This window comes from Nelumbo lutea, chromosome 3 (assembly GCF_056320005.1).
Source record: "Nelumbo lutea isolate HS-2025 chromosome 3, American lotus-T2T, whole genome shotgun sequence".
Classification (NCBI taxonomy): Eukaryota; Viridiplantae; Streptophyta; class Magnoliopsida; order Proteales; family Nelumbonaceae; genus Nelumbo; species Nelumbo lutea.
Genome location: NC_142686.1, coordinates 40,986,997 through 41,014,336, shown reverse-complemented (window position 1 = coordinate 41,014,336; position 27,340 = coordinate 40,986,997). Strand labels below are relative to the sequence as shown.

The 27,340-nt window shown below is 38.0% G+C and overlaps 1 protein-coding gene across 2 annotated transcripts; it reads right to left on the bottom strand.

Moving 5' to 3' along the window:
- Window positions 1-27,340, bottom strand: LOC148864460 (histone-lysine N-methyltransferase ATX4-like). Of its 2 annotated transcripts, XM_088979356.1 has the most exons (24): window positions 25,422-27,340; window positions 25,268-25,323; window positions 24,967-25,180; window positions 24,435-24,563; window positions 24,246-24,314; window positions 24,096-24,164; window positions 23,878-23,969; window positions 23,661-23,753; window positions 19,765-19,900; window positions 18,070-18,175; window positions 17,726-17,825; window positions 17,504-17,628; window positions 11,417-11,562; window positions 11,114-11,218; window positions 9,523-9,587; window positions 7,644-7,851; window positions 6,419-6,505; window positions 6,257-6,313; window positions 6,080-6,169; window positions 4,680-4,766; window positions 2,624-2,698; window positions 1,929-2,029; window positions 1,470-1,735; window positions 1-566 (listed from the first exon to the last, which is right to left on the bottom strand). In XM_088979356.1, exons 1-23 carry the CDS (start codon window positions 26,466-26,468, stop codon window positions 1,645-1,647), a joined length of 3,348 nt encoding a protein of 1,115 aa, XP_088835482.1. In that variant the 5' UTR covers window positions 26,469-27,340; the 3' UTR covers window positions 1-566; window positions 1,470-1,644. The 2 variants fall into 2 exon arrangements, with proteins under 2 accessions (XP_088835482.1, XP_088835483.1); XM_088979357.1 differs by lacking the exon at window positions 1,470-1,735.

Genomic DNA, 27,340 nt, shown 5'->3' with positions numbered 1-27,340 from the left:
AATTGAAATTTGGTTCGCAACTGAACCTGCCTTGCATCGACAATTAATTAAATGAATAGACAAAACATTAGTACTCGATGGTTTGCTCTTGAATGGCATTAACGAAACCATTGACCAAATATTCTTTTCCCAACTCCAACTCCACCCGACTCAAGGGGCAGCTTCGATTTTGCTGCTCAGGGAGATGAAGTCTACAAGTACAATATGGAGTGGACCCATGAGAGCTTGGTTCTTTTAAGGGACGGAAGTATTGTGACGAGGAGACCGTACGCTTCTGGGGGATTTAGGAGAAGTTGCTTGTATTGAAAACAAAGTTTCAGAGGAGGGAGTTGTGAGGAGCAAATCCCGATTCGTTTCAGAGACGCTGTCTATTGACTCTGTTAATGGAGATCGGCAGTCGGTACTTGTGTGTCCGCCGTAGTACAGTGACCTCCGGACGAGACTGTAACAACCCAGGGTACAACCCAGGATTGCACCCTCTCCTCTTTGTGTGCGTGCGTGTGTGAGAGAGTGAGATCTCGGAGGTTGCGACTGGTTGGGTGGTTCACCGGGCACCGCCACCGCTCCTGCATAAATAAAATGAAAGTTCGTCACGCAAAATTTATCGTGATTAATGCAAGAAAAAAGATCGAAATTTCAACTAAAAAACCTACCTTCCAGACAAACCCAAACCAAATGCCTACATCAGTAGGACGGACCCCCTTTAAATCTTATTTTCGATGCTCTACATTATCTTGATGATGTTGCACAATAGCAGTTGCTTTTATTTAAAAAAAAAAAAATCACAGATCGAGCATCACCCCACCCCCACCGAACCCAATCACCATTAGCGGGAAACATTGCTAAATCCCCGATAAGAACAAACCTTAGGGCGTGTAAATTACGTACTCACAGGCTCTTGGGTGTTTTTCTAATGGGGATCCATGATAAAACCAGCAGACTCGGATTCCGCCTTTCCGGAGCTTCCCACACCCACAGAATTGTAGACAGAAGATTTTTCATTTTTGAATTGAATGGGTGGGTTTGTGTAACAGATTAACAGGGTTTCCTCCATCCCCATGTCGTTCGAGTTCGGCGATTACATAGCAGCAACCAGCAATACGGAGAAAATCAACGGCATGGTCAAATGAACCAAAGATAAAAACATGTTCCCGACTGTCAAAAGTATTAACAATCACTTATCCGGCACTTCCATTCAGTTCGTGACAGGTATCCCATATTCCCATTCACACGTGTAACGGAACACCGAACACGGCACCGGTCAGAGACTGAATAAAAATAAGTGCAACAGATCCCGACTATATATATATATATATATATATATATATATATATATATATATCTTTGAAACACGTGTACATGAAGATGAAAGTGTCTCTACAGACTTTCCTCTTTAGGAAATCTGGCCTCTGTTAAAAAGGGTAGAAAGAAATTAATTTAAAAAGGATAAAAGCTGTATGAGAATTTACACAAACTGGGACAGGCAAAATACCGAACAGCACCAGAAAACGTTGAGCCCTTATTGAGCTTTGGAAACAAGTGGCGACGAAGATACAAACTTGGCAAGTAAAATTATGAGATCTCTCTCACAAGGGGAGATGGGTTAGTGCCCCTGGTGGAGAAACAATGGGAATCGCGTGTAACCTAGTTCATAAATTCCCTGCAGTTGGGTGCTTTACACAGGCAGGGGACCTTGAACTCATCACATTCATCAGGATCAAACAAGTAATCATACCTGTCAACGCATAGACAAAACAAACGAGATCATGCAATGAGCTTGATCAATTTTGAAGGCTTTACATGGCAAAACACCTTGTGCATTGACAATATAGTCAAATGCTTGTGTTGTGCGTTCAAGGATATAGTTTCTTGGAATTCATGCATACACAGTCACAAAGAAAGAGAGAGAGTAGGGGAGGAAGTAATACGTTAGCTCATCCCCAGCAGAAACATTGTTCTTAGCAATGAGTACAATCCGGCTCTGATCATCACCCACACTCATGATCCTTGCATAGCAGTTTGGCATGCACTGCAGCAACAGCATGTAATTGTTCAGAACAATATCCAAAATATACCCTAAGTATAATAGCTGAGATGAAGCAATTAACTGTATTCTGCTTTTTGGGGGACAAGTTTGTCATCCCACGTAAGGATGCATTTGGCATTCCTTTATCTCCTTTTTGCTGTTAAAAACTGTGTTCATAGGGGCATTTTAACTGAAAAAAAAGATCAATCCTTAAAATAAGGAATGCCAAATGCAGCCTAAATGTTCCAACTAATTATTGTCCTAAATTTCGTTATCATTCCATTGAATAATATAATAACTGATTATCTTCATAAATTCTATATTACACTTCTGCCATCGAAAGAATATCAAATCAAATTCATTCTATTACATTTTCTAATCCCCTTTTTCTCTAGATTTGGGTGCTCCACCTTTTGCTTCCCTCCCTTCAGCAAATAACTTTGATTTAATAAATATGTTTTCCAAAAATAGGCAATGAGGCCTTCCATGAACAGTGCTTAACGGTTTAAGGGTTAAAAAGAAATAATTAACCAACAGACATTAAAATAGAAACAAATAAAGGCATTCTTTCTGAATCCTCGCTGTTCAACAACTTACAGAATGGTTAATCAAGCGTGCTATATTCCCCTTGTCTGTGGCATCAACCACCACCTCTTCACTGATCTTAAATAGCTGTAGGGAAAACAATGTCAGCCACAATTTTAGGAATAAAAGTAAGATCAGAAAGTGTATGAAAGCAACTACCAAAAAACAAATACAAAGAGTATGCCTTTAGAAGCAAGCAAATGCTATTGCACAGTAAGAAGGGGAAAATGATGAACAAGGCAAGATATGACAAATAGAATATGCCTCTAGAGATCTTGTTGTTGTTGAACCTGCCACCCATTTCCATCCCAAAATGTCCACCATGGTAAAAGAATCAAATTAGTTCAGCTTTTAACCAAGTTTACCATGTACACTTAATGCCTTAAATTATTACAATTCAAGACAGCCTAAGCATTAAAAATTTTCTCATTTATTCTCAACAGTCCAAAATACCATTGTCCTTGTACTTAACATAACCTTGCCTCTTTGTTCTGTTGGACAGTGTATGCCCTTAGTTTCATTTTCATGCTGGTGTAAAAAAATGGGATTAATAAGTGGTGAGTCCAGATCTTCTCCTCACACCATCCTCACAGCAAGTTCCAGCTGTACATCAGGAACACCTCCCATAGTTTGTTATTATTCATGGGAGATGTTTCCAATACACGGTGGGATGTGACTGTGAGGTCTGAGAAGCACACCCCAATTCGTGGTAAGTAGTTTTTCTGTTTGCATTACAAAGAAAACAGATATGTTGGGGTAAATGCCAATATGGTCTTTTCCTCCAAAGACACAAGTGCGAAATTTCAAAGATAAACTAAACAAAAGGCCCTTTTAGTGGCACACTAAAACCAATCCACACCATATCTCGTTTACCAAGAAAATCTATCAGGGATTAGGACGAGAAGTGGGTTATTTCAAGAAAGCAGAAGTAAAGGTCCCCAAGTGCTTAGGAGTCAAAATTCTACAATTTGATCGAGTTGGTTCAAGGAATACATACACCTAAGGAGTTCACTAAGTTCATAGAAACAGGCACTTTGGATTCACTCAACCTTCTCCTGAGACCAACCTCCTAGGATATCCTGGAGGACAATAAGGAAGCAAACTGAGACACAGTTCTGTCTTCGAAAGAAGACATCAAATACAAAATTGGATAGGTTCCTTTTAGAAGACTCTCTCTCCCCACCAAAGATCTTCCTAAAATGTCACTTTTATTTTATTGTCAGAATTCAAGAAAAAGGGAAGCAAACCTAATCTTGTAACCAAACCAACACCCCAGCAATTAGCATGCATTCCTTGATTTCTATAAAACTCAGCCATGTCCAAAGAGAACCTCCAAAGCCATTTTCCCAAAAGTGTAGCCCAATTTATATCTCGGCCAGTGCCAGTATTGATCCTTTTTTGAACTTTTACTTACCTTCTTCCATGTGACAATTTTTTTATGAATCTATCAAGTGTAGAAAATGAATCTGTAAATTGAATGTGTAACCATTAATGATTATCCCTCTCCTACCAATCCTCCATCATTTAATCAAACCAGAATTGTCTGCATTAGGGATGTAAACCAGTCAGCTTAAATGGTAAGCCTGCCTTGACCCAATCATAGCAGATTGAGTTCAGGTCAATCTTGATGAAGTGTCAAGTCAACTGACTTAAATTGAATCTAGTCTGAATCTAGCTGAATTAGGACAAGCCCACAGGTCCCACACTAAACTTCGCCTATCAGAGTATCAGTGTCACTAAGTCATAGTTTTCCTTTTCTATGTAATGGTGTTGTAATGTTGCTGGTTTAGATATGTTGGTTATGTATAACACAAATTTCTCTTCTTGTTGGAAGATTGAAAAAATATTTTTTCTTTAAATGAAACTAAAATTTATGTCTATAAGCCTTCAAAAATACACAAATGGCAGATATTTTCAATGAAATGTTCATGAAAACTTTATGAAAATTGACATAATGACATTGAAGATTTTGCAAATATAAACCTTCATCAAGAATAGTACTGTTCACGGGTCAGAGAAGGTTGGAATTAATTGACTCCCATAGAAAAGAAAGAAAGAAATAACTCACATAGCAATCTTTTCCCTCCAATCGATAACGTGCCTCCCTCAGATCTGCAACACTACGCCTGACTTGTTCACCACGATACTCAATAACCTGGAAACAGGCACATGCATTTCAAAATTCAGATATGTTTAAGAAGAAACAAAACTAAGGAAGAAATAAGTTGTACACCAGATATATGATATATCAAACGCAATATGCACTGCATACAACATTGGTTACTACATGGATGCTTTTTTCGATAAATAACAGAAATCTTTGTTGAATTCAATTAAAAATAAGTTACAGAAAAGCGGAGGGAGGTAAACTATCTCAACTCCCCCATAACAAAGAAAAGAAAAAGTACAGAGATAGAAATAAGCCCAAAACAAAGAGTCCCTATTCACCCCTTGCTTAGCTAGCCCATCAGTGAAGGAATTTGCAGTTCTTTTCACCCATCTGAACTTTATCTCAACATCCCTTGCCAACCAGTTGAACTTTTTCCTCTCATTGCTGTATTTCCATATTCCAATCTTATCTTCCCTCAACCAATTTACCAGTACCTCCAAATCACCTTCAATAATCAGTCTCCTATTATTCAGTTCTCTTGCCGTCTGAATCCCTTCCAAGGCTGCTAAAATCTCAGCCCTAAGAGAGTCACCCTCACCAATCAGGCCAGAGAAAAGGGCTAAGGCATTCCCTTCCTCATTCTCAAAACTCCCCCAATACTGTAGCCCTGGATTCCCAATGCTATTGCCATAAAAAATTCAGCTTTATATAACCAGTAAGGAGGGGGAATCCATGAAGGATTTATGACCCTTTTAACCTGGGCAAGTAACTTTTAACATTTTAAAATTAAAAAAAAAATGGTATATCATACTTAAAAAACCTGTATATGGTTGATGTTTAATTAAATATGGCAAGATATTAGTATTGAGAAAAAAATACTTAGCATGGAAAATTAGATAATAAAAGCATGATAAGAATATCAAACAGGGTACCTACACCCATATTCGTATTAGAGTCTCAGGGATCTTGGAAATGGAGTCATATCCCCATTTCTTGTATCCATGCCTATGTGGGTATCCATATACAGGCATTATAGAACTAGAGGCCTAGTTAACTGACCACAGCCATCAAATATTATATAAAGTTATCATGTGTTTTTTCATCGGTATATGAAGCTCTTATATGTCAGTGCTTGCAAGTGGCAACTGGCAAACAATAAAATATCTATAGCACATGAGGAATATAGCACATTTGATAAACAATATGTGTTACACATACAAAGACCAATGTATCTTTGAAGACACAAGTCCAGAGACACTCAAGAAAAGAGTTGGGGGAGGGGGGGCTCAATCCTTAAAAACTCAGAATGTGTCATGCAAAATGTAATTTCAGAAATCACCTTAAGGTTCAAAACATACCATTTCTCCCTCTTGAATATTTCGATGTGCAAAAAGACCCCATCCATGTATACCAGATCTACCAAAGCAAACCCTATCATTTTCGGTTCTCTGCACAAACATAACCACAAAAAAATGAGAAAAGTCAAGTAGTGAAAACTACTGATAGAAGCATGACAAAGGGGGGGTATAATTTGCCTGCAAGTGATAAAGGCGTTCCCTGAATGTGGAAAAAGATTTAACATCCTTATCTTCCTGTTCATAAAAAAGCAAAAAAAATCATGGATTTCAGTTTCCAGTTCAAAAAAGGTCAATGAAAAAAGAAACAAGAACACCCTGTATGACATAACAAAAGGTTACCCTAAATGTGTTCAGGAATTCTATTGCATCTAAAGGATGATGGCAGGGCCCCTTTACACGATGGGCAATTGCTTCTTCTCCCATACGCTAACAAGCAGAGAAATGAAAATAACACAATAATCAAGTCAAATTTGTTACAATATTAAGAATGCCAATTACTGAGAGATCTCCAAAGCAAATAATCAACCAAATTAAAAATTCAATCAGTCTAATCTGGATCAATCATTCTCTTCTAAACATCCAATAAAAAGAATGCATATTGGATTGTTGGAATCATTTGATTGCCCAATCTTAATCCCTCTATATTGGGACCACATTAATTGCTACACATAGTTAAAACATTCAAACATCTTATCAAGCAGGTGCTTTAAATATCCTCTCCAAACAGTAAGTTTATGAACTGTTATTCTTCAATCCACCGAGAAAAAGAAGGAAAATAATTGTGCATGAGGGCTGCACCAATTTGGACTTTAAGATAAAAATGGCACAATCTTTAATGGAAAGGATAATCTAAGGAAACAATACTACAGTCAGTGAGGGGGGTTCATTAAATTAAAACGTTGGACAGCTTTTCTCCTTTCTCTACAGATAATATCCCAAGAGAGTGGTAGGTTTTTGCCTCTTCTTCAACTTCAAGACCAAAGGTTTCAGCATTGTGGACGCGATTATTGCCCAACCAAATCAAACTAAAGTTTGATTGATATAATTTAAGCAACCCCAGTATTTGAAGAATCAGAGGAGTATTTGAGATGAACATGAAAGCATAATAGCCATGCACTCCAAATCCATAGGCATTGGAAACTCCACAAGAGCTGAATTAGCAGCACAAGGACTAAGAAAGGCCAGGCTAACAAGTTGTGGAAATTTGAAGGTAGAAGAGGATTCAAAGGTGGTGGTGGACTGGCTGAAACAGAAAAATCAAGAACCAGCGTAATACCGATATAATGAGACAGAAAATTCAAAGATCAGCAAATAGCTTGGTGAATAACATTTTTTCAGGTTCAAAGATCTGCAAATAGCTTGGTGAATGCCCTCACCAAGCAAGGGAAAACAGGACTCAGCTGTTTTTGGCTGATGCAATAACTCGTCCTTTTTCACATACTTGTAAAATCCCAACAGTTACCATTAAAGAAAAAAAAAGCTTCACTTGTGAGTTAAAATAAGTAATTTCCAGACAAATAGAATTATCTTTAAGCCTTCATAAGGTACTTCAAATATAGTGTACCTTATTTTTTGATCTTTTATATATGCGGCACCTTGCAGCAGATGATGGCTCAAACTGATCAGCCTCTGAGGTTGAATCTTCTTGAAGGTTTGCTCTCTTAGACGAAATAAGCCTTGAAGCATTCTGCTTCTTATTTTTAAGCATGTTTTTGGCAGAGAAAACCCCTATTGGAGTTTGTATGACTAGAACAGTATCTGGGTTTGGGGCCCTGCCCAAAAATAGAAGATAAGTCATGAAACCTTGATAAGCATGTAATACACATCATATGCTTCGCAAAAAGATAAAACCAGATTTAATGGTACACATAAATCTCAACATCCCATAAGACTATAAGAGGTTTGGCACTGAAGATTAGAGCAACTTCAGGTCCAATAGCAAAAGGCAGACTATAAAAATGAATGGAAACTAAAGTCAACAGCTAGAAGGTATACCACCACGTTGGACTGACCCAAAAAAAATGAAAAGACTAAATCAGACAATGGCAAGAAGGCAATTGCAGAGAAAGGCTACTAGTTCTATTTTGTGCATAAAGCACATGGGTAACCATGTCTCTATTCCAGTGATTTAAAAGGTGCACCTAGGCGCATAGGCAAGGCGCATTCATCTTAAAAAAATATCTTCTTAAGATGCAATTAAAATTATAAAATCATTATTTTTTTGTGTGAAAACTAAGAATTTAAGACCCTAACATGGACATGTTTGAGCTTGCCTCAATAGGCCTTGCACAAAGGCAGCTCGTAGAATCAGGAATGTAATATGTACATCACATTAGCTACTTGAAGTAATGCAATTGAGAAAAAGAGATTGTGGGTTTTACAGGCTTGAAATAGTTTTATATGTTTGATTTTATTTTTAAATTTTCATTTGAATACACTTTACATGTTATGTTTATGTATTTTAATTTTTTTTTATAATTGAATGAAATTTATTAATCAACAAAGATAAATAGTACAAGGTCCTCAAGGAGAGGCACGAGATGCAACCTCTCCAAGCTAGTTAAGTACAGCTTTCCAATTTACTATAACAAGTTACAATGTAGCACAAAAAAGACCTTCCCTGGAAACCCCTGTTTGGCCAAAGAATCAGCCACAGTATTAGCTGGCCTGCTTACCCATTTAACCTCAACTCTCATATTACTGGTTAACCACTCTACTTTTTTTATGAGGTCTTTGTAGCCCCAAATGGTAGCATCCGGGTTTAGAAGCCACCCTATTACCACCTGAGAATCCCCTTCAACTAGGAGATGTTCCACCCAAGCTGGTTGGCAATCTGGATCCCCTGTACAACAGCTAGTATTTCTGCCCTTGTAGATAATAGGTTTTTTAAAACATTTATTTTAAAATTTAAGTTTATATTTTTATTAATATCATGTTTAATATTTTTTTTTGCATTTTCTTTTGAATTTTTTGGCATTGTTTTTGAATTTATTGACTTTTATTTTTTAGCTTTCTTTTTTGTATTTTTGCACCTCGGGTGCAAAGAAGTAACATTTGAAAAATGTCGAATATGGCATTGACAAATTGCAGATTATCAAAATGAAAGGTAGTTTCAGTTACCAGATATTGGAGTGACCCAAAAAAGAAATTAAGAAAAGACCAAATTAGACCATGGCAAGCTTGAGGCAATTGTAGAAAAGATTACTAGTTCTATTTTGTGCATAAGGTATAAGGGTGTCCTTGTCCTTGTTTAATAATGTAACACTTGAGACATGTCAAATATAGGCTCCAAGTCCTAAAAGAATTCGTACATGTTTATTTACAAAAATCCATTTCATTTATGTTCACACAATCCTATGTGAGTGAGATTTGTAGGCTGGAAGAAGCCATCTCCCCGCCTACAAATAGATGAAATGTGCAATTATGAAGCATATTACTATTACCTGTGGTAAGCACAATATGAGACCATTCTTGTAATTTGCCTCCCACTTTTCTCCAAGCAATGCAACTGTAATTTTAACAGTATAAACAGAATGAAATGGCATGATAACCACACACACACACACACAGATACAAGAATCTTTCAGCTGATTCGGTGTCATTGTGAACTTGAAGAAACTGGGAGAACCAGTAAGAAAATAAAATATATTCAATGAAAATTCAAAGTATTTGTCTAACCTCTTCAACAAATACACAATATTAAATTCAATGCAACTCTATACTACTGATATATAAATAATAGGTAAAGAATTAAAAGCCTCAAAAGATTGAATTTTTCAACTAGTTAAGACCAGAAGTCACCAGCATCTCAATTTGTATATGGTTTACGCCCTTATAGGTGACCAATAATGTCATTAATTGAACTAGTAGGAAAAGGTCAGATAATTGATTAAAAACTTAGGGTCCCTTTGCTTCGCAGCCCGAATCAGAATGGTCTATTCCCATAGTCTGTTTGGTTGAGACAGGACTCAGAATGGGAATTGGAATCAGCTAGAATGGGATTTCATTCCCGAGGGGGAGGGAATTGCCATTCCCTTAAATGGGGTAATGCCATTCCACCAGGAATGAGAATGGGATTCTGGTTCCACCTAACCATTCTGATTCCAACTCTGGACTCCTATTACCGGAAACCAAACGGGCCCTTAATAAGGAATTTCAAAATCAATGAAACTCTAACAAGTATAAGAAAACTAATAAGCATCTCCCTACTGCAACATAAACATCAAAATACATTGCACTCACACTCCAATAAAAAAAAAACATTTAATTGCTTGCAGAATCAATTTTACAAAGTTTCCAAAGTTTCACTTTTAACTTGAAAATTGCACAAAAGTATCAACCAATAATTAGGCATGTATGGATAACCCACACAGATAATCTACCACTATAAAACAATGTTTTAAAATGTGAAGGCATGACGTCAGATGTTTCACTAACCTAAGGCGCAAGGCATAAACCAAAGCACAGGTGCAAGCCACCCAATCTTATATTTCTTAATTAATAAACAATTCAAAATAATAGCAAATAAATAGAAAAATTAGGTTAGTTCCCAAAAAAAAAGAAAAATTAGGAAAACCTTGAAAAATTTATAGTTGTAATATCTAATTAAAAAACCATCACATTCAAATTTAAGAAAGTGATACTTAAGCATGATGCGATCCATAAAGCTTAATATCCAATTGCCAAATTCAAATAGACAAATGGTTGATGGGAAAGGAGGATTTCCCCTCCTTTCTATGATGCTAAGTTGTTAATAATATGATGAGCATGTTAATATGGTAGCCCCTCAATATTTATAACCCTTTGATTGTTCAAAAAGTGAGTTAAAAGGGACAACCCATGAAGCATGCGCTTACAATATAAAGTGCAAAGGAGGTGTTTTATGCCTCCATGGTATGCCTAAGAGCCTTTTCCTAGCACCTTGCCTGGAGACTGCTCCAGGATTACGCTTCCAACACATTTTAAAACACCATTCCAAACAACTTAAAGCAAATATACCTTGACTCCGCATACAAACAAAATTCTGTAACTTACCTCCATGCGATACCCTGCCCTCGATGCACACATTGCATGATAATAAGTAGAACACTTGCAACACTGTGTGCAGGAACCATGCATTTGCTTGCAAATCACACAGACCTGACATCCATGGCAAACCAATGACCAGTGAATATCACATTCTTCAAATACTCAGGTAATTGTTTGTATAAAGAAAAGTATTGATTCATTTATCCATCTATTTAGATATATCGCTACCATATACTCATGATCTTTTTTTCTTTAGAAAAAAAAATTCCAATAGTTTATAAAGCATTTGTAGCATTGAAAGGGTTATACCTTTACAAAAGAATTTGATGGAATTCTCAAGATCCCAACAGCAGGTTCCATTTTCTCATCACTAGAGAAAGAAACTTCAGGTTGAAACCAAGCGCATGTGACATGAACCCACAACGTATCAACATCAGTTGGCTTCAGAGCACCACCTAAAGTAAGAAAGAATTGAAAAAAATAAGATCATATCAAAATCAAGCAACATGCAGAAGCCATCAAGTTGACAGCAGTTAAATGCCTTTTTATAATAAAATAAAATTTTTCCTAAAAGAAAACACCAACTAAAGCTCATCATTTACTATCAAAAAACTAATTAAAAATCAGCACCAAGAGATGGAAATTGTAAAGAGACTGGGCCAAATGGGTCCTAGTATCTTCTCTTGTAATATCTTTTCTTTTATTGTTGGCTAATGGGCATCTCTTAATGGGCCTGTTATTTCTTTTTGTTTAATTTCTTTATGTTACTGCCTAGCTGGCCGCCCACTTAAGAGAATACTTCTCATTACTCTGACTTTAATTCTTAACAAAAAAAAAAGGATTAGAGGAGAAAGGGAAGATAATTCGATTCTTCTTCTTCTTCCTTCTCTTTTTGCCATCTTCATCTCTTGTGTTGCTGCTCTTACTTCTCTTCATCCTTTTTCTCCTAATCTTCAAATTTACACCTAATATTTGACGACTGATTTACATCTTGGTATCAGAGCAGGTCTATTTCTTCCTTTTTTCTTTCTTCTTCTTTTCCCATACACCCTTAGATTAAGAGAGTGTATGGAGAAATAGATTCTCTATAGTTCAGAGGATCTATGGCCTAGTTGATAGAGGGTTTGAAGAGTTTAAATCTAGCTGGATATTGCCAAGAAGCGGTGTTGTTCTGTTGCTGCCCAAAACCCTGGCCGATTAGAGATTTTCGAAGGTACAGGTAAAGGTGAAGCTTTGGGTGTGGCGCTCTATGCTTGGGAGGTGTCTTGTGACTCCTAAAGGAGGGCGGTTCAGGTTTGGAAGAGATTGGGAAGTTCTGGTAGGAGCGGCTGCACCTTCTCTCTTCCTCCCCAATAGCTGGACGGAGAAAAACCTTAGTTTTCAAGCATTTGGGTTCTGATTTGATTTCAAGTAAGTTTATATAAACAAAATTTCTGGTTCTTTGATTTTTGTTTGATTAATGGAGCCATACGGAAGTGAGTTCAAGCAAGTGCCGGTTTCAAGCCTTGGCTCAATAGATTCAGTTTTGATTGGTGTAACCACAATCAAGTTAGATGGGACAGATTATCTTGTTTGGGCACAGTCTATAAGAATTTATGTCTGTAGTAGAGGAAAACTCGGGTATCTCACAGATAGTAAAGTGAAACCCGAAGAGACAAACCTTGAATTTGAGAAATGGATGCAAGAGAACTATATTGCCATAGGATGGTTGGTCAATTCTATGCAACCTCATATAAGTCAGCATTATCTCTAGATGTCTTCGGCTAAGGAGATATGGGACAGTGTTACTGAGACCTATTCACAGAAGTTGAATGTAGCCAGAGTCTATAAGTTGAAAAGTGATGTGAAGAACATAAGACAAGGGGAGAAGAGTGTAGCAATCTACTACTCTATACTGAAATCCCTATGGCAAGAAATTGATATTATGGAGACAATTGTATGGGAGAGTAAGAATGATTCTGAAATGTATAGGAAGTTGGTGGAGAGAAATAGGGTGTTTGAATTTCTCACTGGACTCAACCCTGAGTTTGATATCATTAGGAAAAATATCCTAGCCAGAGATGAGTTTACTCTTCCCCAAACATATGCTATGATAAGCAGTGAGGAAAGTAGGCGGCAAGTTCAATTGCAGGGTCCACCTACAGAACGCTTTGCACATGCTAGAATAAAGCCAAAGGGTCCTACTGAGAAAAAGGAGTAGATATGTGAATATTGCAAGAAACCGAGGCATATAAAGGACAATTGCTGGAAGCTTCATCCTGAGCTTCTTCCTGATAGGTTTAAGAATAACAACAACTCTAAGAAGGGCAGTCAGGTAGGAAAGACTAAGGCAACTAATGTTGCTACAGTACCTGAAGGAGGAAATAAGGAGAGTGAAGAGAAATCAACCATTGAGCAGTTGGCAGCAATGAAGGCGAATTTTGAAAAGTATGGGAGGCTACTAAATCACTTGGAAGCTATTGTTTCTTCATCTCACTCTTCCATCAGCAACACATCATCTTCATCAGCATTTGCTCACTCAGGTATTCGTGCTTCTACAAATCATGCTTCAGTTTCAGGTAATCTTAAAATCCCTTGGGTTATTGATTCCGGTGCATCAGACCATATGACCAGCCTATCTAATCTCTTCTGCTCATACCACCTTCTCTTTGGCAAAGAGAAAATATCCTTTGCTGATGGGTCTCTTACTCCCGTCTCTGGTAAAGGAGATATAAAGACCTCTGACACCCTTTATTTATGTTATGTCCTTCATGTCCCTAAACTTAACACAAACCTTTCATCTATTAGCAGCTTAACTAAATCCATGAATTGCAGCATAACCTTTTTTCCCACTCATTGTGTTTTTCAGGACCTGCAATCTCAGAGGATGATTGGGAGTGGCCATGAGGCAAACGAAATATACTTGTTGGACACACTGGATCGAACTGAATCTCGAGCTTTGGGACCACTTCATGAAGTTGCCTTAGAGTCAGTTTTATCAGTCTGTTAACAAAGTCTTGTTATGTCACTTTCAGTTTGATCATTTGTCATTTAATGCTTTGAGTCATTTGTTTCCAGATATGTTTAAGGGAGTGTCTTTATCAAGTCTTTGTTGTGAGTTGTGTGAACTAGCAAAGCATTATAGACATTCTTATTCAATAAGCAATAAAAGACCTCTTTCTCCTTTTCATATTGTTCACTCTGACGTGTGGGGGCCATATCATTTGCCAACTATGGGGGGTTAGAGGTACTTTATCCTTTTTATTGATGACTACTCTCGTCACACTTGGATTTATCTCATGAAGTACCAGTTATTATGCAAAAATTTCATGAACTCATCATCATCCAGTTTAACACTCGTATCAAAATATTTCGTTCTGATAATGCTAAGGAGTATTTTGAGAGAACCCTCTCCACCTATCTTGAAACTTTTGGGGTTATTTATCAAAGTTCTTGTTCCTACACTCCACAACAAAACGGGGTGGCGAAAAGGAAGAACAAACATGTGGTTGAAGTTGCCAGATCCCTCTCGTTTGCATCCCATGTTCCTATAAAATTTTGGGGAGATGTCCTTACTGATACTTTTTTTATCAACCATATGCCCTCCCAGGTCCTTGACTTCAAAACCCCCTTTAGCCTTCTCTTCCCGAATGAGGATATTTTTTCTCTTCCTCTCCATGTTTTTGGGTGCACTTGCTATGTGCATATTCACAGTCATCAAAGGCACAAGTTTGAACCTAAGGCTCATAAATGTGTTTTTCTAAGATATGCTTCCACAAAGAAGGGATATTGTTGTTTTGATCCAATTCGTGGCACCCGCTTTATATCTCAGGATGTCACCTTTGCTGAGTTGACTCCTTTCTTTAGCGCTTCTCCTGGGGGGGTGAAATCTGAAGATCCCTTTGCTATGTCTCCAACTATTTCTCTTCCCATTCCTCTAGAGTCCTATCATGAGGTGTCTACTTCCCCTACTGGACCTATCTCCGATATTCCTATTCCTCCTCCTCCACCTCATTCTCCTATAATTCCTCCTCCTGTTCTCCAAAGGTGGTACCAAAGGTAGAGATTCAGACATGGGCAGGTTGTTTCCACTCCTACAGAAGAGCCTCTTGCTCCTCCCATCATTACTGAGGTAATAGGTTAGCCTTCTTCTGACCCATCTACAGCTTTCCCAGACCTTGACCTTCCTATTGCTCTCTGCAAGGGCAAACGAAAGTGTATAGCCCATTGTATCTCCAAACACCTGTCTTACAGCCTTCTCTCTCCTTCCTACTACTCTTTTCTTGCATCTGTTTCTTCCCATGTGATACCCAGGTCCGTACCGGAAGCCTTATCTCAATCTGAATGGAGGGATGCTATGATAGTTGAACTTGATGCTTTACATAAAAACCATACATGGGATATTGTTGACTTGTTTGATGGCTCTATTGAGAGGTTTAAGGCTAGGATGGTTGCTAAGGACTACACTCAAATGTATGACATTGACTATCTTGAGACATTTGCTCATGTCGCTAAGATGACCTCAGTCAGGGTTTTGATATCTCTAGCCGCTACTTTTGACTGGCCCCTACACCAATTTGATGTTAAAAATGCCTTCTTGAATGGAGACCTGCATGAAGATGTCTATATGTCTTTGCCTCCAGGGGTGTATGGGAAGGAAATGCAAGGCAAGCTGTGTAAACTACAGAAATCTATTTATGGTCTCAAACAGTCTTCTCGAGCTTGGTTTGAGAGGTTTAGGGCTGCTCTTGTTTCCTTTAGCTACACACAAACTCAATCTGATCATACCTTGTTCTTGAAGAAAATGGCTCTCTGGTGACCTTCTTGATAGTTTATGTTGATGATATTGTGGTCACGGGTAATGACACTCAAGAGGTCAGTAAACTAAAAAGGTTTCTCAACTCTGAATTTGAGATCAAGGATTTGGGAGATCTTCGGTATCTTTTGGGCATCGACGTTGCTAGATCTAAGGATGGTATCTTCATTTCTAAGCGTAAATATGTCCTTGACCTCCTTGCTGAGACTGGTAAACTTGGAACTAAACCAATCTCCACTCCTATTGATCCTAATCATAAGCTTTCTGCTACAGATGGTGAGCTTTTATTTGATAAGGGAGTGTCTTAGAGACTGCTTGGGAAGTTGTTATATCTTTACATGACTCGGCCAGATATTTCCTATGCAGTAAGTGTTATAAGTCAATTTATGCATTCTCCTAGAGATACCCATTTAGCTGCTGCAAAAAGGGTTCTGTGTTACTTGAAATGTACTCCAAGGAAAGGTATTATGTTTGCTAAACATGGACACATGAAGCTGAAAGCTTTCACTGATGCTGATTGGGCAAGATGTAATGATGATTGGAGATCCACCTCAAGTTATTGTGCTCTGGTCGCTGGGAACATTGTGTCATGGAGGAGTAAGAAACAGTCTGTAGTTACTAGATCCTCAGCTGAAACAGCATACAGGGCAATGGCACATGGTGTGTCAGAATTACTGTGGCTACGATCCCTTCTAGAAGAATTGGGGGGTTGATTACGAGAAGCCAATGATGCTCTACTGTGACAACCAAGCAACTATCAACATTGCACATAATCTTGTTCAACATGACAGAACTAAGCACATTGAGGTTGATAGACATTTTATAAGGGAAAGAGTTTCCTCAGGAGAAGTTAGTTTGCCATTCATCACATCAGACGAGCAACTGGCTAATATCTATGCTCAGCTTGAGGAAGAGTGTAAAGAGACTGGGCCGAATGGATCCTAGTATCTTCTCTTGTAATATCTTTTCTTTTATTGTTGGCTAATGGGCTTCTCTTAATGGGCCTGTTATTTCTTTTTGTTTAATCTCTTTATGTTACTGCCGAGCTGGCCACCCACTTAAGGGCATACTCGTCATTACCCTAACTTTAATTCTTAATAAAAAAAAGGATTAGAGGAGAAAGGGAAGATAATTTGATTCTTCTTCTTCTTCTTCCTTCTCTTTTTGCCATCTTCTCTTGTGTTGCTGCTCTTACTTCTCTTCTTCATTTTTCTTCTAATCTTCAAATTTACACCTAATATTTGAGGACTGATTTACATCTGAAACCCCTTATCTTCAAATTCAGGGTGAGCAAAAACCCATTTCAGCATCAAATATCTTTCAACTAATAGAAGCTTTCATACATCTAAAAGGAAATATGCATGCATTACAAACAAAAGCACATATAGGTCATAATACAAAAGAGGAAACATATAAAATTAATAGGAAAGCAGGTAGCAAATCCATCCAATTGATCTTTGGTCTTAACCCAAAAAATGTTTCAAATCCTAGAGCTACACTCATTTAACTGTTCTGGAAACTGTACAAATATACAAGACATCAAAAACACCAAATAACAATAGTGCTCAAGTCAGGAATTTCCATAAAGATAGAGAACATGCCTTTTACAGGACAAAGGCAACATTCCCGTTTGACCTCGGGTGTTTCACATGCTCTACAAACCCACGAAGTGAAATCACGAACATTTCTTGCTCCATAGCATTCTTGGTGGACTGCAATTTGACATCTGTGACAAATAGCCATAAGTCAAATGATTTAATTTCATGTACTTCAGTCAAAATACTTATATGAAATAACCTTCTGGAAACAAATAATTGGGCTACCTATTGCAGATAATTATTTTATTGTATTCCCAATCTTCAACCCATCGACAGATAGCACATCGTTCTGTTGTCCACTTTGCAAATACGGGCTCATACTTCTCTGTCACAGTAAAATGGTCAAGTCACATAAATGCAAAGGATCTCAGCTGCTATTACAGCCACAAGAAACTAAATCAAAAGGAGAAGACTGTTATAGAAAGAACCAGCTCATTCAGGGCCATACTTTCTATCAAAGTGAAATCAGAATATTACTAATGTAATAGAGTTGAACTATATAAAGAATCTTCGATGCAGGTACCGCCAAGGGAAATACAAAGCCGGGTGGAAATATGACAAAAATTTACCTTGCAAGAAATCTAGCAGTTTCTGTTTCCTTAACTTTGGAGAAGACCGTTTAAAAGGATTTACAGAAACAAGAGAACGCTCATGATACTCTGCCATTTGGAACATCTGCAAATTTAACAAAATTAATTTGTGAAAAAGTCCTTATTATAAAGGAAGATTACTTGATCACTAAGACAATCCACTCAACAATTGAAAATAAAAAGGGATAAAATGCTGCATCAAAACAGAGCTGAAATGCAAAAGACCCTTGTGGTTGATGTGAAAATATATATTGAAAGGTTCTTTAGATTGTAATTAGTGATACTCAATTTCAATGACTGTTCATTAAAGAAGCCGGGTCTTTCAAGGAGAGGAGCCTTCAGGATTCAGAATGAAAAACCATGCAAGCTTTTTGGGTCTCATAGGATTTAGGGACTCACTTCAAGCAGAAATTAAAACCTACCTCACAAGGTTTGAGATTGATGACTCAACAATGAGTTCTTGGCATATTTAGGGGATTCAGAAACAGTAATTGGGTGGTTCAGGAGGAAGTGATGGCCCATGGCTTTTAATGCACTACATTAGAGAGCTAGAGTTTTGGCATCTAGAGCAAACAGCTTGTTCAGGTATATGGAGATCAACAAACTCTCCTCAAAGAGAGCCCAGATAGAGTTGTGGGAGAGCATTGATGCATTGAAGTGCTACAATTCCAGAATAATGCCTCAATAGCATTTGTTTATTTTTCAATTTTTAGAAAACCAGACTGGAGCAGTGAGTTGGGCTGGTTAAACTGTGACCCGGGCCCCAAGCTGGTTTGATCATACCCTAAAACCGTTATCACCAAAAAAGGCCAAAACTGGCAGGTTGGCCAGTCCAACCTGAGAACCAGTGAACCAGTCCTGGTTTCATAAAACTGGCCAGTCTTTTGTCAACTTTTTTCTATCTATATGCAAACTTCCTAGAGGCCATAACTATGTACTCAGTTGTCCAATTGTGGTGACTTTTTTTTTATTTTGGGTAACTTTTCATGATCTACGCATTCCAATGTGACAAAGGCACCTTGCCCCACTATTTTACCAAAAATGTCTTTTTTGGCCTCAAATCTCAATTTTTTGTATAAAAAATTAAAACTAGAATAAAAATAAATGTTAGAGCACAATGTAATTATATATTTTGTTATATGTTTGTAATTAATATTATTTATGTATATATTAAATAATTATGCATAATTGCATATTACATAGTACATATATTATATAAATTTTTAATTTATTATGTCATGTTTTGTTTTGAAGATAAATAAAGAAGAAAATTTATTAAGACAATAAGGATACAAAGCAAGGTGATGAGCAATCATAGCTTTATTTATTATGTCATCATGGTTCAACCTCAGTTGAACTTCTCCACTTTCGGTTCAATGCCCAGTCTGGTTCTCTGAACATTGGTATATATGCATGCCAGTAATGACTTTTAAAAATTAAAAAAAAAAAGCTACCAAAGATGTCTTTTGTTGTATGCTAAGCAGTCAGCATAAAAAGCAATTTGTTTAAAATATAATCTGATTTAGTAAATGACAAGATCCAAAGATGTGCGAAAAAAAGCATTACAATCATAGTGTTGACCATGAGATTTGACATCAAAGTTCTAATTATTAATCCAAAGAGGAAAGAATATAGTAGGATGCTGAAAGTAACAGGATACAATCAAATACAAACCCATTGTTCCAATGGTAGCATTAAACCTTTGACTTTAACACTTGTCTTCCAATTTTTCTTTTTGGAACCTGTATGTCGCTCCCAATCACTAAGAGATCGCTTTTCCTTCCCACATGACCCACAATTACAAACAACTCTGAAATAGAAATTAAGCAAATATTAATAAGTTAATTTCTCGATCTCAAAATTGAAATGAGGCCAATTATTTTGCATAGCATAAACCAAGGTTCCAAACTTCAAGAATCAACAAAATCTGGCTTTTCAAAGCCGAAAATATGTCCAACAAGTAACTTTAACAGCCAAGCCTTCAATTATCACTACTTGAAGTGGGATTACGCCTCTCATTTTCTCACATACATTAATAAAGCCAATTGGCCAATATGATGGTATGTGGTGATTTTTAAATTGAATTTGGGAATATGTAATTTTCTTGTGATCATTTATCCCTCTTTTCTTATGCTATTTTTCTATATTAAAATAAAGAAGGCATAATAATTACTTCAAAATGGGCCTCATGTCTGTGTCAGCCCCTTCATTTTTGACGATGAATTCCTTATCCAGCACTTTGTTCATGTCATGCAATGAAGCGCAAGTCGTGTAAAAGCTAATTCACACTTTCACCTCAGGTACACGAATCTCTTTCATATTTCATTCTATCAATAACTATATCTTTTTTTAATGAATTTCTATCAATAGCTATATCCTCTACCAAATTGTTAGTTGTTAGGTCATTCCTCATAGTTTCAACTAACATACTTCACGGCACCCTAACTCTTTTATACTATCAAATTGAATCAAGTCACTCCATACTGTTACAGTATGTGAACTTGCACTCATTGTGCATGACCATATTGTCTTGGTCAATTTTTCCCTCATTTCATTACCTAGTAAGGCTAGGTTACCCCTAGGATGCAAGGAATCCACTCATTAGTCACCTCTAATTCCACATTTCTAGTATTGACACTAAACTTACCATCCTAAAACATTTAGGTTGTTTTCAGTACCTTTGTTGTTTCCACCTGAAAAGTTTTGGGTTGATCAATACTAATTGGCATACAACCATTATTTGAGGTTATTTATAGTTGAAAAAGGCATACCTCAAAAACGCATGTGTAGGCTGCTTGTACATAAAATTGACTTTTCAGGTTGAAACAGCAATGGTACTAATCATTCACCTCCTGTTTACTAACTTTCCCTATACCATATACCACCAGGAGTAGCTAAAAGGCTTGAACCAAAGATGAGAAAATTCCTATGGGCCAGCTGGAAAGAAGAATTTAAATTCCACTTGGTGAAATGGGGCCAAACTTGTAAGCCATCAAGGGGAGGCTTAGGTATAAGAAAGTTAAGGTAGATGATGAAGCTCTGCCAGAAAAAAAAATGATAAGCAAATAAGAAGTTAATAAAGATCATTTATCAATAAATAAATAAAAGAAGCTAATAAAGATGGCAGGTTGGGAGGAATCAACCAGCTTCTATTAAACAACTCAAGGAAATGTGCCCAAATTGAATAGATGAAAGTGCAATGAAGCAGAATGTGATTGACATGACAGACTCTTGATCTGTACCACAGGCTGCAAAGGTTTTTAACCAGCATGCCTCTACTCCCAAGATGGTCATGGTTAAAGTTCTGTCCCTAGCTACAGTCCACAAGAAGACTGTCTTGGGTGGAGCTTGTACTTTCCATATCCAGGCACACAGGGCTACAAGATTAGAAGGAAGCTAGTGCCAGCCTGTAGCAAGATCAGGATGGGAAAGAACCTGATCTATCATCACACCACTCTCTACAATTTGCTGCCCCTGGTGAAATATGATATTCATACAAGCTGGAAAGCAAGGATCTACGGCTTATACCTCCCTGTCATTCATGCTCCTTCTGAAAGAAGAAATCCAAACCAGCAAAATGGTTATGAAGATTCAATGAAGAACCACATAGTTTGTCAAGGCAGCTTATCTCAAGTAAATGTGGCACTAGAAATCTTGGTTGGGACCAAGGCAATGTTACACATAATTACAGCTGTGCACCATTTAAAGGGATTGCTTCAGTTCCACAGGAATTCTGTTGAGGAAATAAATATAAAATTGGGCAAGGAAATAGAATCAAATTCTGGCAGGATCATTGGTGTGATGACAATCCCCCAAAGGTCTCCTTTTCACCGCTTTATGAAATAGCCCAAAACAAAGAAGCCTTGGTGAGTGATTGCTTTGAACTTCATATCAACATGGCTGTATGGTGCTCCAGAATCCAAATTTAGAAGGGAACTCAATAATTGGGATATCCCTCTTCTCTCAGACATGTTGGATAAACTACAGGACATACCCCCAAATATGGATCAGATTGATGGAAGGGTAAAGAAGTGGGACAGATCTGGATCGTTCTCAGCAAATCCATGCTCAAACACCTGAATTCTGAGTCTGCAGGTTTCTTCCTGGCTGATAGAATTTGGGTCCCAGACCTACCTTCTAAAGTGGCAGCCTTCTTAGCCTGGACAGCTGCCCTGGAGAAAAACCTCACTGCTGACATCCTGTTAAAAAAGGCATTCCCTTAAACAGTCCCATTTGTGTGCTTTGCTCTGAGGACAATAAATCTGTAAACCATCTTTTACTGCACCACAAATTCTCTAGTTCTCTTTGACTGGCTGCTTTAAAGTGTTTTAGGGTGGTAGGATGCTTCCCAGTATCTATTCTGGCCATATTCGGTGAATGGTACCTCGGCGGGCTAAGTAAAAGGGGCAAATTATTATGGAAAATGTGCCCAGCTGCTATAATTTGGATTCTATGGAGTGAAAGAAACAATAGAATCTTTAAAGGTCAATCCAATCAGAAGAGAAAGTAATGAACAGGTTCACGGGTACCCTAACCCTATGTTCTTAGCTTGGAATCTTCAAACAATCAAACCCTTTCAAGGAATACCTTATAGTTCTTTTTTGATAGAGATTCTCCTTTTGTAAACAGAATACATAGAAATGCTTAACTCTTTGTTCTGTTTGTACATTCCCATTGTGCAGTCCTTTATTGAACACAGGTCTCTCCTCTATACATTAATGAAATACTATACTTAAAACTTTTCAAAAAAAAATGTTTTAGGTAGAAACAGCAATGGTACCAAATACAACCTTAGTAGCACAGTTGGAATAATGTATTTTAGACTAACAGTGGGTCCAAAACCAAGAAAAAAATTATTGAAATTTGAAAGCATTCAAACTCTGATATGCAGAACATGTTCAAATTTCAGATATACCATTATCTGATAAGACTCAATCCATCCACACTTCCACAGCCCTGTTTACTATAGGGGTGTCAATGGACCGGTTTTGGATTGGACCCCATCCAAACCAAAATCAATTTGGATGGATTTGAATGAACCAACAGGACATATTGAATTGGACCAGTCCAGACTTAATTGTCCAAAGTATTTATTGGAACAGATTGGACCTGTTCCATCCATAATGAATTTATATTGGATTGGGTTGGGTTGAGCCAATATCTGGTCCATTGATAGAAGATAAGAAGATAGGTGTCAACGGACCAGGTTTGGGTTAGAATTAATCTAAATTAAAACACATTTAAACAGATTAGACGGCCCAGACATTGATGGTCCAAAATATTCATTGGATTGGATTGGACCTAGTCCATTTGTAATGGACTCACATGGGACTGGATCGGATTGGACCAAATCCAGTCCAATTGACATCCCTGCTGTTTACCATAACTAATAAATATATAATTCCATTTTCTCATCAGAGATGTCTCTGAAGGTTAATATTATATTGATATTACGGACTGACCAAAATAGGGTTCCCATGCTACAGACCATATGCACACCAGGCAGAGGTGCATCAATTTTTTCCCAATAATAAACAAAAGAGCCTTCTTATCAAAAGTTTGATGCTTACAAATGAAGACTTGGAAAATATGTCCCATCCACGCCACAGCACATAACATCTATTTTGTCCGGCATCACAAATTGCTCAGTACTTTTGTTAGATCTGTTTCAAAAAAGTGTACAGAAGCCACATGGAAATATAATTCAAAATTCCACAAGCAAAAGAGACATGGTAATTCCTGAAAAATAAGTTGTTTGAAAAAGCAAATAAGATTCTATAAGCATACCTATTCTTTTGCTGACATTTTTCTGAATCTGATAGTTCAAAGTTAAATTTTGCTTTGCAGTCAGGGCAGTAATAATCAGTGTCTTCCAGATCCTTTGACAAACAATAACCAAGTCAGTGTACCAACCTTTCAGCAAAAGGAAGAAATAGCAAGTAGAATAAAACACCATACAATAAACATTAATATTCTGATTATTCCAGTATGAGTCATGCCCAAACCTTGAAAACATTGCTGGTGATTTTGTCACACTCCGCATGAACCCATACTTTACATCCATCACAACGTACCTATTCAAGTAACAACAAAATTCATAAACAAAGTGTTATTATATTGAGAAGCATTGACCCTTCAGGTTGTAGACTGCTCACCCAACTCCCACCATCAGAATGATGCCAAATTTTCTTGCATATGCCACAATACTGTTTTGATTTTAATAACTGCAACAACAGTGAACCCAACTATGAAAATCTAGATAGGCTATTGCACATGTGCAAGTTATCTGTGAAAACAAAAGTTTTATCTGAAGTAACCATGATTAAAGATAATAGTATACGAACCCTAGCACAATGTTTACATAAAAATTGGCCTTTAGGAGTTGATCCCTTCAATTTCTTCATAGCTTTAAAGGTTATGCTCAACCCACAGCCATCACAGGGCCGTGCACCTTTCTTCTCCTCAAATGCATCCTGCACAGAAATGGCTGAGAATACATGATAAAGAAGGAGAAATTTCGAACTCAGGAATTGTTAGCGCATGATAGCCATAAGTTGGCATAAACTCCAAAAGAATTGATTTTGAAATACTATTAAACAGTACGATAATGCATTGGAAACATAACAGAGAGGAGGTTCCATATATCAAAATCCAAAACTGTTGTGATGTTTCTGGTGATGTCTCAATAATCACATGTCAAATGTTCAAGTTTGTTAGAGAGAGGTTTTTATGGTGTATCTGAGCAAAGCCAACAATTGAGAGTTTACCGGGTGACCCAGGTCTAAGATCTACAATCATTTTTATTATTAAAGAAAATATTTGATAATCCCCCGTAGCAACTGTGCATGGGAATGACTTGAATGTGAAACAACTTGCCTGGTCCAGGGAGTAGCACTCTTGATCCTCATTTGAACCAGTAGCCTCTTGAATCCCTCTAGGAATAGATTGATCATAAGTTGGTTGTCCAGCCACCACATTCATATCCTCCGCAGGCACTTCCATAAAACCATGTTCTGCTAAAAATGCCTCTTCTATAGCCATCCGAAAATCACTGGGTTTGCTTTTGTACAATTGGGTCTGCCCCTGAAATCTGAATAAACAAAATTTGTGGAATCAAAAGCCGAATTCTTGCACTCAATGTCACAGAAAAAGAAAAACAAAACTCAATGCTACAAACCTGTCCAAATAATCTATAAATGGAAAAATCATCCCATGTTTCACCCATGCATACTCCTGCTCATCACCAGTTAATTGGAATCATAATTAAATGAGCAAATAGCGCTTTGTAAATATAAATGAAATAAAACGCAGAGAGAGAGAGAGAGTCCTACCCTTTCTTTCCTATTTCTGGAGTAGCCGAAGAACATTACACAAATGGCTCCCGCAACACAAGAATTCAAAACCGTTTCAGGAGCTTGCGACATTGGATCAATAACGATAGCAGGCCAAGCAGGATACCTCTTCCCAGATTTTGCCCAAACAATGTCACCCAAAACAAAGTCCTCCGGTCTGTAGAAACCCTTTCGTTTCTCGCTGTTCTCCTTAGTTGGTTTATATTCGCCTGTCAATTCAAGCTCCTTAAGTTCTTCCAAGGCTGGAAACCTCTCAACTTCAACGGGAGCATCGTGAAGAGAGGTAAGAGAACTGCGCGAGCTAGGATTCTTTCTAATATCGAAGTTCTTCGACACCGAATAACCCATCTCTTCTTCTTCCTCTTCTTCTTCTTCCTCTTCTTCTTCTTCTTCCTCTTCTTCTTCTTCATCTTCTTCTTCTTCTTGGCATTCTTCTGCTAACAACCGAGTGTACTTAGTGCTATAGTGGCCGAACTTATCCTGCTTGCGTTGTTTCTTATTAAGCCGGGTGTCAAATTTTAGGCTTTTAAAGCTAAATTTATCATTCTTAGGGACTGCAGCTTCGGTGTCGAAACCAGTTTCTAGGACACTCGATTTGGTCTTCTCTTTCTTCCACGGATGAAGAACAGAATCATTGAAGCGAGAAGGGAGCACCTGAACGCGTCCTCGAGATGTCTTAACGAGTGGTGGTCGAAAAGCCTCTGCATTCTGAATCTTCGCACTCAAACCGTCTCGTCTCTTGGACACCGACTCCACCTCCGCGGGGTAAGAAGACAATTCGGTACACCAGGAAGCCGCAACGCTACTAAACTCCTCGCCCTCATCCCGGAACCCTCTCTGGAGCCCGTAACCGGTGAAAGGGAGTATCCCGGCGGCGACCTCTCCGAGTAGATCAAGAGGGTAGTACTCGTTCTCCTTCCGCTTCTTTGCGTTCCTTAAGGTCTCGTCTTCCTCGTAACCTAGATTCTCGGCTCTGCACCGCTTGAGATTGGGCATTTTCGTTTTCAAGTTCCGTTTGATGATCATCCTCCCTAATTGCAGGAACAACGCAATAAGAAACGAAATTCCTCTCTTAAGACAGAGAGAAACCCTAATTTCACAACGAAACCCTCGAACCCGGCCACGGAATCAGGAGAAAACGAAACTCCACATTATCGATTCCGTTTCTCCTTTCATGGTAGCCACTCCAGTAAGAAAGGGAGCAAATTTTATCTTCCAAATCAAACAGAAACCCCAGTAAAACCCCTAATTACGCCCGCGAAACCCTAAATTGGAAGAACGAACCGAAGGTCAGAGGAATTCGAGAGAGAGAACCCAATCGTTGTTAGCGGACTAATGCACAAAGACCAGTGAGAAAACAAAACCAATCTCCGAAGCGAAAAAAAAAATCAAGCAGGAAACTCGACGAATTAAGCGGGGGGAAATCCAGCAGCACCTTGAGCGACAAGACGGGAATGGAGAGGCGAAATTCGAGCAGTTAAAGGATTAGGGGATCTGTGCGGCAAGCTCCAACTGCCTCTGGGTCGAAGGGAACAAACGTGTTTTTTTTAATGTATCCTATTATATTTATTTAATAACTTTTATAAAATAGAAGTAACGTGGCATCTTAGCAAATTTTTTCTTGCTCGTCTTTTGGCTCCAAACTTAAATCCAAATCGAAAAGGGTGAAAGAAAAGCGAGGGAGATCATGGAGGGGTCCGCGGGAACGGCGAATTAATGCGTAACAAATAATGCCTTTGAGCTTTGATGGACATCGCTGATCGCTCGCGTTGTGTCTCTGTTTCTCGTTCCTAAGCCTTAGCTTGGCTTACCTCCTGCGCGCGCATTATATGTGCGATGTGCCCCGGGGCCGAATCCTCTATACACATCTCAGCCATGTCTGAACTCTGAAGCTGAAA

What these genes read in the sequence shown, in the direction of transcription:
- LOC148864460 (XM_088979356.1), bottom strand. Translation starts at nt 26,468, where the DNA reads ATGATCATCAAACGGAACTTGAAAACGAAAATGCCCAATCTCAAGCGG. An exon ending in TCACCAGCAATGTTTTCAAG is followed by an intron (nt 23,970 to 24,095) that starts GTTTGGGCATGA and finishes TGTTTGTCAAAG; the next exon opens with GATCTGGAAGACACTGATTA. An exon ending in AAATGTCAGCAAAAGAATAG is followed by an intron (nt 23,754 to 23,877) that starts GTATGCTTATAG and finishes TTTTTGAAACAG; the next exon opens with ATCTAACAAAAGTACTGAGC.